Below are 12543 nucleotides of genomic sequence, written 5' to 3' on the forward strand. Positions count from 1 at the left end.
ATCATACTTCCGTTTGATTAAACTGGAGTCGTTTGAGTGCCGATTGACATGGATTACTTGGTACCAGTCAAGAATACTTCCTGCGAGTAAGACGGCGGCGACGGCGAGGATCTCGTTGATGCCGGGGAGGTCAGGGTTGAGGTGGTGAGCTTGGAGGGCGTATTTCCGGCAGTCGTCGAAATGGCGGCGACGGGGAGGTCAGTTTATTGACAATTGATGAGCAAAGTCGGGGAATCAGTTTGGTTTATCAGTTTGGTGTTTAGAGAATTAGGGTTATTAGGAATGAGTTAGGATCTGCTAATAATAAAATGGGGAAGGAATAAATAAAAGAAATAAACAAATAATAATAAAATTACACAAATACCCCTGACTTAACGAATAAAGTTAACGGGGTTAAAAAAAGGACTAAAAATGCAAGACTTTGGAAACTGAGGTAGCTATTTGCATAAAATAAAGATTAGGTACTAAAGTTGCGTAGTTGTTCAAACCACAGGTACTAAAATGACACTTAACTCTATAAAGAATAGAACATCAGTTCATATTGCAGTCTGGTTTGTCATTCTTGAACTATAATTAGTAGTATGATCCAGATATTTGTCAAACCACACTATTTGACATTAGATTGCAACAAATCTATGCACCGATAAAAAACCGAACCCATAGGAAAAAAATTCCGACGAAGTCATTGGATTTTTTTTACCGACTTGGTGACTTCATGCCTCATCTTTACAATGGAGATTAATTTAACATGTTTTACATAATTCTTTGTTTTTTTACTAGTAAGAATATAAATCAAGAATAATACCCCGCAAACAAATTTCTATGAAGAATATGGAGTAATCTTTCATACTTGCTAAGAGCATAAATTACCGACTGAGCGCTAATTAATTATTGATTAGCTTTCACATAAATTGTTGAAAACATGTGTTTATACATATCTGAGCCAGTGTAAACGTAAGTCGGCTGGTAAGGTGACAACTTGCAGTTAACCTCACCAGCCGACTAACGCCTACACTGGCTCGATTATGCATAAACACATGTTTTGTACAATCTGTGTGAAATATACCTATTAGTAGACATGCACAAAATCGGGTATTTTTTAAACCCAGAACCGGTGGTCTACAAAAGTCAAACTAGGTTCGGGTAGGAACCGGCTCCATGTATGGTCGGGTATTTGACCGGGTTTTAACCGGTTCCGGGTTGGGTTTTGACCGGTTCTTCCGGGTTTTTGACCGGGTCGGGTTTTTGACCGGTTCCTCCGGGTTTTTTCCACCGGTTCCGGGTACGGTTCCGAGGATAAATCTTATACCTGGTCCTATCCGCAGGTAGGATATGGGTTGGAACTGGTTCTGGGTAGGTTCCGCCAGGTCGGGTCCGGAACCGATTATTTTGTGCACCTCTACCTATTAGTTTAAAACAAATCACTTTATCATTTTAAATTAGGTTATTCATTAACAGCGATAAAACTGAAAAGCTTAATAGATCTGTCCGACTAACTACTTATAAATCAACGTTACAAAGTGCATGCAAAACCAACAACATAAACCACACATTCACAAAAAAATATCCAATAAAAAATAAGCAAAAGTTATCTAAATAAATTGTGTTTACCAAAATCACAGTACAAACTGAGAACAACCAATTGTCTGCCCTCCGCAAACACAAAGCTAAAACATTTGAACTCTTCAACAAACATAACAAAATTAACCCAAACCGACACAAAACATAATTAAGATCTTGGCTTCTCCTTCTTCTCCTTGAACAAAGCCAAAAGAGAAACACCGGAAACCTTCACAACCTTGAACCAAACTCCGGGAATATCTCCCACAGCGTGACCCTTTCGCCCAAATCCAGCAATCAAAACCTCATCCTGTCATAATTCAAAATAACCTACTAAGAATCTAATAATACCTATATAATAAAAATGTTGTCGTTTAAATAATGTGATAAAAAAAATTACGTTTTCTTCAATATAGTTCAAGCAACCATCGTTGGGGACAAAAGCAGCAATCTTCTTTCCGTTCTTGATGAGTTGAACTCTGGCACACTTTCTAATAGCAGAGTTTGACTCCACTTATAAATGATACTTGGAATTACAATCATCGATGGTGATTTCGGAATGAAAATAACATCTATGATCTATGTTTACGGGAGGAGTTAGTGTCCACCTATGTTTATACTGAACCTATAACAATCTTGAACACAAATAAAACATTGAAATGGAAAACACTTCATATCAAAATGAGAGAAACTTAACACATTTGAATGAAAATATACACAAATAATCAAAGAGAAAGAAAACAAGGTCAAACACTTACTTGAGAGGTGTACATCTATTTTTAAGATTTTGTGTTATGTTTTCAAATAACAACTAAATGAGGACGGAAATGATGTCAACAAAGTGAATATGGTAAAAGTTGCAACATTCACGATGCAATACAGATTACCAAAGATGTTATTTTTGACAACTCTCTCTCTCTCTCTCTCTCTCTCTCTCATTTTCTTAGCATAGTTTGCGTATGAAAGTACCCTAATAACTGAGTGTATTTTTCTGAGACGGAATATCAGTCGTCCATACTGTTTTGATGCCCCATGCTGTATACTCACCCAGAAACACTACCAAGAAGAAAATTCACCGCTTTGAAAAAACCTTATTGAGTTATGTTTTGAACTTGATACTATAAAGATCTCAAACATTAACCATCATTCACATATTATTGGATTGGATTCCATAAGACCAATTAATTTGACAATTTTAAACAGTGTTTGAATTAAATATTTTATTATGTACTCCTAATGGGAATAATCATTCTGAGGATAACACTCTTATTTGTTCTGTTTTTATCACTAAATATTATTTTATAAAAGTTTATAAACTAATTACTGAATTAAGTTAGGTAACCACAATCACACATGGATAAAGTTATTGAACTATAATTATTGATTATGTTGAATTACATATCTTATTATTGTGTACTACTCCTAATGGGAAATGAGTTAAGAATCACTAAGACAAATGAATGCATGTCATATTCACACCATTGTTACTTTTAAACCTATATCACTCCAAATATAAATAAACAACTTTAAATTTAACATATTTAAATATTAAATAAAAATGAAGAATAAAAAAAACTTAGTCAAAACTAATTAACTATAAACATTTATTTTTTTTTATTTCAAATAAATCAATAAAAAAGTAAACAAGAAAATAAATAAATCATTTTCAACTTAGAACTTATAATTACCCCCAAACACAATAATTCCTATGACAACATGTAACTTAACAACTTAAATTTTCATCGGATGATCCGAACTACTTTTGTCCTTTTTTTAACAACACCCCAATTTTCTTCAACATGTTACTTGTTTTCTTAATCGATGACTCATCTTCCGTATCATCCGAACTCGACTTCTCACCAACAACATTAAAATCTAACGAATGTATAAACTTTCCGCCGCCGCCGCCCATCACCATGGCGGCCGCTGCCTCTGCCGCCTTTCTCCACTGCTCCGCTTGCACCTTCAACTTCCTTAACTCATTCTCCATCTCTGCACCTGCTGCCAGAGCGGATGCTAATTCCAAATCTCGAGATTCCAAATCTCGAGATTCAGAATCTTTATATTCCTTTAGTTGAATATTTAGCTGTTCAACTAAATAAACATTTTCTGACAGTTTTAACTTTAGTGTCATTATCTCATCTTGAGCTGACTCAGCTTGTTTTGCATGAGCTGACTCAGACTCGGCTAATTTTTGAAGCCGAGAGTTGAGTTTTTGGTTTTCGTTTATAGCCGTGGCTAAGTGTTTTTGGACGGCTTTCAGCTCGGACTCCCAGGCTCGGTCTCGGTCTTTTGAGATTTTTCGGAGTTCTTGAATTCGAGATTCTTCGCAAGTCCAAAGCTCGTCAAGCTGGTTTTGTGACTCGTGGAATTTGGCTGACATAGCCGCGAGTTGCTTCTTGGCTTCTTCGGCTTCTTGGTTAGCCGTTTTCGTACATGACTCGGATTCCCTTAGCTGATCCTTTGTCTTCTTGAGCTCTTCTTGAAGCTGAGCCAATTGTTTCTGCCATATCCAAAAAATGTTACATTATTATTATTATTATTATTATTATTATTATTATTAGGTTTGAAAATTCATATCTTGTGTATGTTTTTTAAATTTGAAAGTAATAATTATATATTTTGTGTGTTTTATAACAAAATGTTTTATAACAAAAAGTTGTAACTTAAGATCTATATAAGATAAATACGAGACATAAAAAATAAGACAACATAACTGAACTCAGTTGATGAATCACGGTATCATACCTCGGATGTTGGAGCACGTTGCCCCCTATGGTCAACGACTTTTGGCCCCGAGGTTCTTGGTTTTGTGTCCGATCGTGTAGTCCCACCTCTTGATTAAATTTCCAACAAAAGGGCGTTTTAGATACAAGAACATGAAAAAAAAACGTTGCAACGAGCATTTTATCGATGTAAAATGACGATTATAACCTTATGTTTATAACTAAAATGAAAGAAGATTGGAGGCCATACCTTGTCTTGGGATGTTGCATTGTCCAAATTACCCTTTAGGCAGAGTGCCTACAATGGTTTTTGGAGGAATACTTGATAAACAAACCTTTGTAGCATATATGTACATGTAAAAGTATACCATTAAATGATGTCATAATGAAATCCTCAATTTAATCAATACCCAATAAAAGAAAATAACAAATTGTCAAAGTACCTTTTCTATACCTAGTTGGAACTTGTACATCAAGACAAAGGTACAAGTATTAATGCTTAAGTTACAAACCGATATAGCGGTATGGTTTGGAAATGGTTATGTGGCAAGAAACAATACACAACCCTTCATATGAACTCCATACCAACTTGAAACTTGAAACTTGAAACTTGAAACTAACCCCACTCCCAACAACCAAGTTCACAACACAAGGGAAATTAATAAAAGATAATGAAAACAAGAATGATTGCATAAATTTGTATACCTTTTTTACATTTAACTTCCCTATTACTCTTGATTATGCTTGTTTTAAAGAAATAAGTCAAATCATATTAAAGGAGCCACAAGTAGTCCAGAGTAAAAAGATAAAACAGACCAATTCAAACATGATTCATAACATAAGTATTTGAAAATAAAAGAAAATAGATGGATCAGCCTGGCCAATTTGAACAAAATCTATACAATAGCTATTTAAGAATTCAAACATAATCCATACAATAGCTATTTAAGAGTTCAAAAACGAAGTGTTCAACACGACCCACTTAAACCAATCTAATGAGAAATTGATCCAAAAGTTAGCAGGATTTTTATATGGACCAGCTTGATAGGGGAAAACATGACAGAAAAGACGCAAGCTTAATAATGACATAACTACGAGTGTCCTAATTTCAACTTTTCATTATTGTTTTGTGATTTAAAAATTTGACAAACTTGCTAAATTTAGGTATTCAGAATTCAATACGTTGTTGCATTGTAATATTTACCGTAACTATGTGAAACTTAAAAAAAACGTATCAACCCGACCCATTTGATCGCATTCCATACTAAAACAATTTAAAAATTCAAAAACTGAATGGATCAACCCAATCCGTTTTCAGTAGTACCAAAATGTATTTTATGCCAACCGCGATCTTATACGCTCGCATGCCACCTTTAGGTAGCAAATCACATCAAACTAATATAAAAAGTGTATTTGTAAATTATGATTATAGATTCAAGGCTCATAGCCAACATTTGGAGACAACAATAAACATGTCATGTATAAATATAAAATTAAATTACAAAATAGTGGAATTACCTGGGAATTTAATTAGAAACAATGGAGGCTAAATTGGAATATTAAACAATAAGAGAATGAACACTATTTTAGTGGAAGAAGGTTGTGTGAGTGTGTGTGAATAGCTTTTGATGGGGTTGTGTGTGTAGCCACATACGAAGGTTCAAAGTCACTCTCTGTTACTATTTCCCTCTACAAAACAAAAATTTATTGGAAAAAGAGTATGTCTAGGAAAATAATTTCATATTAAATTAAAGTGTTATTATTATACTAACTTTTTAATACTTTATAAATAAAAAGTATACTATACTTCTACTTTAAGACAACAATTGTTTTCTTTTTTCAAATAAAAAAATAAGAACGATTGTTAATTCAATAATGTACATGTCTCATGTAATGGTATATAACGCGTAGTTCTTTTTTCTTATATTTTTTTAAAAACAAATAGAGATGAGTTCTTTTTTATTTTTTCTGAACTGTAAACTTTTATAAAACAACCAACCGAACACCCACAAGCAACCTCCATAGCCACGATAGAAGTCACTAAAAAAAGCAACAAGAAAAACTACATGAACAAGAATTTACACCAATTCGATCATTCTGTATATATATATTTTGACCTATGTTTGAACTAATAGAAGCCAAAAGATATGATGTCCCCTTATATCTCTTTAATTTTTACCTCTTTTTCTTCAAATAATTTCTCATTCATTGCCTTCCTTATTCTCCAACAAACAATTACAATAACCCCATGAAGCACCTCCTTCTCGATATCTTCTATCTTAATGACTTTAAAATGTTCCATAATATTTTTAACCGAGAAACTAAAGACACGAGGAACTTTATAGCAACGACTAATGTGGTCCCTCACCCCCGCTGCTACCATACAATCAATAGAAATATGATCCGTCGACTCAATGTGTAAGGCCCCGAACCCGGTAGCCCTACTTTAACGTCGGATTTACTCATAAACACAGTCTTTCAAATCAGAGTTTATTAAAACTTTTCGCGGAATATAAAACATCAATCATTTGTTACAAAACATTAAATCTTTTCTTTGATACCATAACACAAAACTTTATATTTAAAACATCTTTACTTTTTTCTTCAGATGCCAGCCGTTCAATCCATGCCGTGTGTCATCCTCATGCTAACTCTATAATCAGCTCACCTGCGTGCATACTAAAAGTCAGCTACGCTGAGTGAGTTCTAGTTAATCGAACGCCATACAATACATACACATACATACACATCCGTAGATACATATCCATACTTCACTAGTTACCCTTCTGTTCTACATACATACTTGCTACCATACATACATACATATCTACAATCACTAACCTCAGTCTACCGAGAGTACGTTCATAGTTCACCGTCTATACCTGTACTCAAGGTCGTGAACACGTACAAGGTTCGCAGTCCTTACCTATGTTCACCATTTATGGTACGTACAAGGATCGCGGTCCTTCCCTATACCATAGCGCATCCACAACACGTACAAGGTTCGCAGTCCTTCCCTATGTTGCAACCTAATTCATAGCACGTACGAGGTTCGCAGTCCTCCCCTATGCTACAAATACAACACGTATAAGGTTCACAGTCATTTCCTATGCTGTAATACATCCACAACACGTACAAGGTTCGCAGTCCTTCCCTATGTTGCAACCTAATTCATAGCACGTACGAGGTTCGCAGTCCTCCCCTATGCTACAAATACAGCACGTATAAGGTTCACAGTCCTTTCCTATGCTGTAATACATCCACAACACGTACAAGGTTCGCAGTCCTTCCCTATGTTGCAACCTAATTCATAGCACGTACGAGGTTCGCAGTCCTCCCCTATGCTACAAATACAGCACGCATAAGGTTCACAGTCCTTTCCTATGCTGACGCCTATCTACATTACGTATAAGGTTCGCAGTCCTTATCTACGTCTACATATATCATCTACTTCACGTATAAGGCTAGCAGTCCTTAACTACGCCATCACCAGCCGAGTCTATGTCCGACAGAAGCTAGAGGGATTTGCCATCCTAACTTACTATGTCAAACGTAGAACTCACATGCCATTCGTGTACCTATATACACATACTTACATTATAACATAAGAACACTCTAGGCATTCTTTACCTCATTCATTTAACAACCATACCCCTTGTCGACACGTGCAATATCCGAAGATCGTTCACGCCCCGACAAGTATTCATTTGAAATATTCATACATCTTCGATATATAATATTTGTACCTTTATTTTTAACCTGACAGTACGCGCAATATCCGAAGATCGTTCGCGTACCGACAAGCAATCATTCATATCTATCACACATATCACATATGACATACACTTATCACTTAGGATAAATGTATTAATCAAAACATCGAGTATGCACACAGCCCCGAAAACATAACAAGGAATGGGGCTAGAAACTCACCTGAACACGGTTACGTTCACCGTTAATCGTAATCCCTTTCTTCAGCTGTGCACGGCTGACTGTATAACAAGTACACGTATCAAACAACTATCACTACTCATATCATCTTTCCAGTCTTAACTACTACCCGCAACGAACGGGGGTCCGGGGGCAGCGCCCCTGGCAGCGGGGTCTAGGGGCGGCAGCCCCTAGCAGGGTCCAAGGGGCAGAGCCCCTGGCTGGGGTCGAGCTGCCAGGTCAGCTTGGAAAAATTTTATTTACATTAACTGTCTTAACACATTTTCCATATGGTTTTTAATTTATTTTCTAAGCGAACTTAACTTTAGGCGAAGTTAAACCTTAGGCGAACTTAGCTTTAGGCGAAGTTAAACCTCAGGCGAACTTGGCTTCAGGCGAAGTTAAACCTCAGGCGAACTTGGCTTCAGGCGAAGTTAAACCTCAGGCGAACTTGGCTTCAGGCGAAGTTAAACCTCAGGCGAACTTGGCTTCAGGCGAAGTTAAACCTTAGGCGAACTTGGCTTCAGGCGAAGTTAAACCTTAGGCGAACTTGGCTTCACAGCGAAGTTGCCATCAGGCGAACTTAGCTTGCAGGCGAAGTTCATCAGGCGAACTTAGCTTGCAGGCGAAGTTCGTCACTTTGAAGGCGAAGTTGCCCAGATGAAGGCGAAGTTGCCCAGGCAGCCGCTGTTTTAGTTTCTGATCGGCATTTCGAGCGATTTTAACACCCTTGCTATGGTTCAATATCTCCCACTACGCTACCCGACAATTTTTTTGGTCGTTTATACACTAAAAGCTTGGATCTTTAAACTTCAAAGATCAAGAATCATACCTTTTTGGGCTTGTTTGGATCTCCTTTAAGTTGTTAACGCAACTAGTTGCCCTCTCTCACTCTCGGATCAGTCCGATTCTTCCCTTGGCTCGGCCCGGTTCCGGCGAAGTTAGTGTATGTGTGTGTGGAGTGTGCTTGGATAAAGATAGAGTGAAGATATTTTGGGGTGTTAGGGTATTTATATCCCTGAGATCCCATGGACCTAAGGCCCATTCTCATTTAACCCATTTTAATTAATCCAAGTCCACAACCCACATCCATTACCCAACACTAGCCCGACCCATACCAACTCCTATTCTATTATTTATCCTGATAACCCGGGTAAACTTTCTCTCTATTATTAAGTAACATAATTAATATTACTTGGAAATTTCGGGATGTTACACAATGCCCATGTCACATAAAGTACGCTATTTATTCTAGACTTGATTAATTTTTTTTTCAAGCATGCCCTGCCTAGGAATTCTTGTCACGCCCCAAACCACGGCCTAGGAGTGTGACCCTTAATGTTAGTACCAAAAGTGTAATTAAATCAGAGTTACGTTCAATTAACGGAAGACTTGTAAAACTTGTGTATTTAAGTTGTAAATGTTTACATAAACAAAAGTCGGGAATTTAAAAGATTCCCAAACTAGTTCAAAAGATTTACTTGTTTTACATTACAAAACCACCATTATATATTTAAGTTTATACAAAAGAAAATCCGAGCCATCGGATATATAAATAACACTTCGACATTCCAAGCGCTAATCTTGTTCACCTGCAAAATGTAAATAAAATACGTCAGCAATGAATGCTGGTGAACATGCTGACGCTAAAATCTTTTCCTTTACTTTATTACCCCTCGAGACTACGCCTGCCTCGGCCCAACGTGGCTTAGGAATAACAAAGTTAAAACAACACATATATAAATTCAAGTCTCTACTCTAGGTCACCTCATCAAACACCGCAGCGTTCGACTTAGTTAAGTACCCGTAAATATACACAACGATCGTACTCCCGCGGGAGAGCGTCCTACGATCAGGGTGGTGCGATTTGCCCATCGCGTAGTACCACCTATGTAAGGATCAAAACACACGTATACCACAGCGTGAGGGCTAGGTTTATACTCTCATTTATAATGGTTTTAGGAACACATAGTTCCTTGTAAACAATTTTCATTTAACACGTTTGACTCATTTTAAAATAAGTTATAAAAGTTTGGGGGCGTATTCACCTTATCGCTTTGGGATCGGCTTCATTCACCGTCCGACGGTCTTTCCCTTTTTTTTATCTCGCACCTATAGTACGAGTATAAATATTTGTTAGTCGGATATACAATCCGGCTTAAGACCTTTAGTCTTATTTTATACCTCGATGAACCTTTAGTTCATATATCTCTTTTACTTGAAAACCTTTAGTTTAAAAGTAATTATAAACCTTTAGTTTATATAAAAAAACCAACGTTTCTTCTTCTCTAAGAAACGTATTCATTTTCTTTTATTATTTAAGAATACTCATTATTACTTAAATAATAATTTCATAACAAAGAATATACATATATACTTACACACATATATACGTATTTGCAGTTCAATCTTTTACTCTTTTCTTTGTTATGTTTGTATTTCTTTTATCGAGGCATCGAGTATAATCTCGACTTAAGGCTTAAGCCTTTAAAATAATATTATATTATATTCATTTGTCGTTACGCCTAACCTTTGTTGGCGTTTCGGAAACCCTAAGAACTTTGAGCAGCACTTCGACGCCGCTTCACTTTCTCGATCAACTTTGGCACTTCAACGATAGCACCAATCTTCGACAATTGATGGCACTCCTATCGAGAACAAACACCTTCCTTGGTCGAATGTGGGTGGAGGGTGGCACATACTTCGAGGAAACGTCAACACAGAAATCGAGGATCGGGACACGTTTATCGAGGGATTATGACACGTTTATCGAGGTGGATCGAGGGTACGAATATCGAGGTGTAGATAGATGTTAGAGAGAGAGGAGTGAGCTGAAATGGTGTGCAAATGGCTGGTCCCGACCTTGCTATTTATAGACAAAATCTGGGATCCCATCGTGGTACGCGATGGGCTCCTTGGCACCCGTCGCGTAGCGCGACGTAGCCTTGCGCAGTCACTGCGTAGGTCTGCCAAGTGTCGCCACGAGGCAGACGGTGTGCCACGTGTTGACACGTGGGGATGTCGTGCCACGTGTGGCCACGTGTCCGGACACGTGGCAGACGGTGTGCCACGTGTGGACACGTGGCAGCTCTTGTGCCAGAGGTGTCAGGCCACGTCATCGCGATACGCGATGACGTTGGCTCAACAGCGATCGCGTATCGCTGTTGACTCCATCTAGAACCTTTGACCAAGCGTCATCGCGTTACGCGATGGGCTTGTCTTTTGTCCCGTCGCGTAGCGCGATCGGACAAGAAATCAGAATTTCATTTTCAACCCTAAGGTTTGGAATTTGGCAATTTTAGTCCCTTGACTTTGAAAAGTTTACATTTTGAACTCAAAATTTTCTCGATGTTACAATTCTCTGCATTTTTGATCTCCAACCATGAATAATACACTCCACTGGAACCCATTTGTTCCGTCTCATTACATAGTTGTTACTATAATCTTTGTTTTAATTTAAAGATATCTTTACTGAACTCATCGTAAAAAGACCATCCTTTTCTCCCATCCACTCCCAAGAATTTATCAACTGAAAGCATTTCTCCCACTCGTCCTTCCTTGCAGATCTCATTACATAGCTGTTACTATAATCTTTGTTTTTAATTTTAACTAGAGATGAATTCTTTTGACTATTCTACAATTTTTTTTATCGTTTTAGTTCGAATCATAATGTAACAAAATGAAAAGGTATAATTATGACAAACATACAACACATCTACGGTATAATGACGACATACAGGTTGTGTTTGTTTTTGCATATAAGGTCCCAAAGAGACTATGTCCGCGGACGTGCAGACATAAGCTCTTAAAGAATGTTTGTTTTAAAAAATATATATATGAAAACCGTTTTTATGGTCTTAAAAAATAAGCTTTTTTCACCAGCTTCACACTACTTCACACTTCTTAACATCATACCAAGTACCAACACCTAATGTCCGACACCACCACCACCCACCGTCCGACACCACCACCATCCGCCGCCACCAGCACCGTCTGCCGCCACCACCACCCACCACCACCGTCCATCACCACCACCACCCACCGTCTGCCGCCACCACCACCGTCCGCCGCCACCACCACCGTCCACCACCACCACCGTTAACCACTCACCACCACCACCGTCATCACCACCACCACCCCCGTCGGTCACAACCACCGTCCACTACCACCACCACCACCCACCGTCCGTCGCCACCACCACCCGCCACCGCCACCACCCACCGCCCGCCGCCACCGTCACAACCATCCACCACCAACATAGTCCACCACCCACCACCACCGTTCATCACCACCACCACCCATTGTCGGCCACCATCACCGTCCACCA

General features: G+C 38.1%; 1 protein-coding gene and 1 pseudogene across 3 annotated transcripts; both read right to left on the reverse strand.

The window, feature by feature from the left end:
* Positions 1-1566: 1566 nt before the first annotated feature.
* Positions 1567-2594, reverse strand: LOC143606164 (small ribosomal subunit protein uS12y pseudogene; annotated as a pseudogene). The gene is made up of 3 exons (XR_013148696.1): positions 2579-2594; positions 1961-2073; positions 1567-1870 (listed from the first exon to the last, which is right to left on the reverse strand). The product of XR_013148696.1 is annotated as a small ribosomal subunit protein uS12y pseudogene (transcript).
* Positions 2595-3301: 707 nt separating this feature from the next.
* On the reverse strand, positions 3302-6016 carry LOC143606972 (interactor of constitutive active ROPs 2, chloroplastic-like). 2 transcript variants are annotated; one of them, XM_077082585.1, is made up of 4 exons: positions 5805-6016; positions 4537-4621; positions 4309-4396; positions 3302-4063 (listed from the first exon to the last, which is right to left on the reverse strand). In XM_077082585.1, the coding sequence occupies exons 2-4, from the start codon at positions 4554-4556 to the stop codon at positions 3317-3319; spliced, it is 855 nt and encodes a 284-aa protein (XP_076938700.1). In that variant the 5' UTR covers positions 4557-4621; positions 5805-6016; the 3' UTR covers positions 3302-3316. The 2 variants fall into 2 exon arrangements, with proteins under 2 accessions (XP_076938700.1, XP_076938694.1); XM_077082579.1 differs by lacking the exon at positions 5805-6016 and having other exon boundaries at positions 4537-5121.
* Positions 6017-12543: the final 6527 nt, after the last annotated feature.

This window comes from Bidens hawaiensis, unplaced genomic scaffold, assembly GCF_021521415.1.
Source record: "Bidens hawaiensis isolate Kalapana, Puna unplaced genomic scaffold, B.hawaiensis_p1.1 tig00002123_1, whole genome shotgun sequence".
NCBI lineage: Eukaryota > Viridiplantae > Streptophyta > Magnoliopsida > Asterales > Asteraceae > Bidens > Bidens hawaiensis.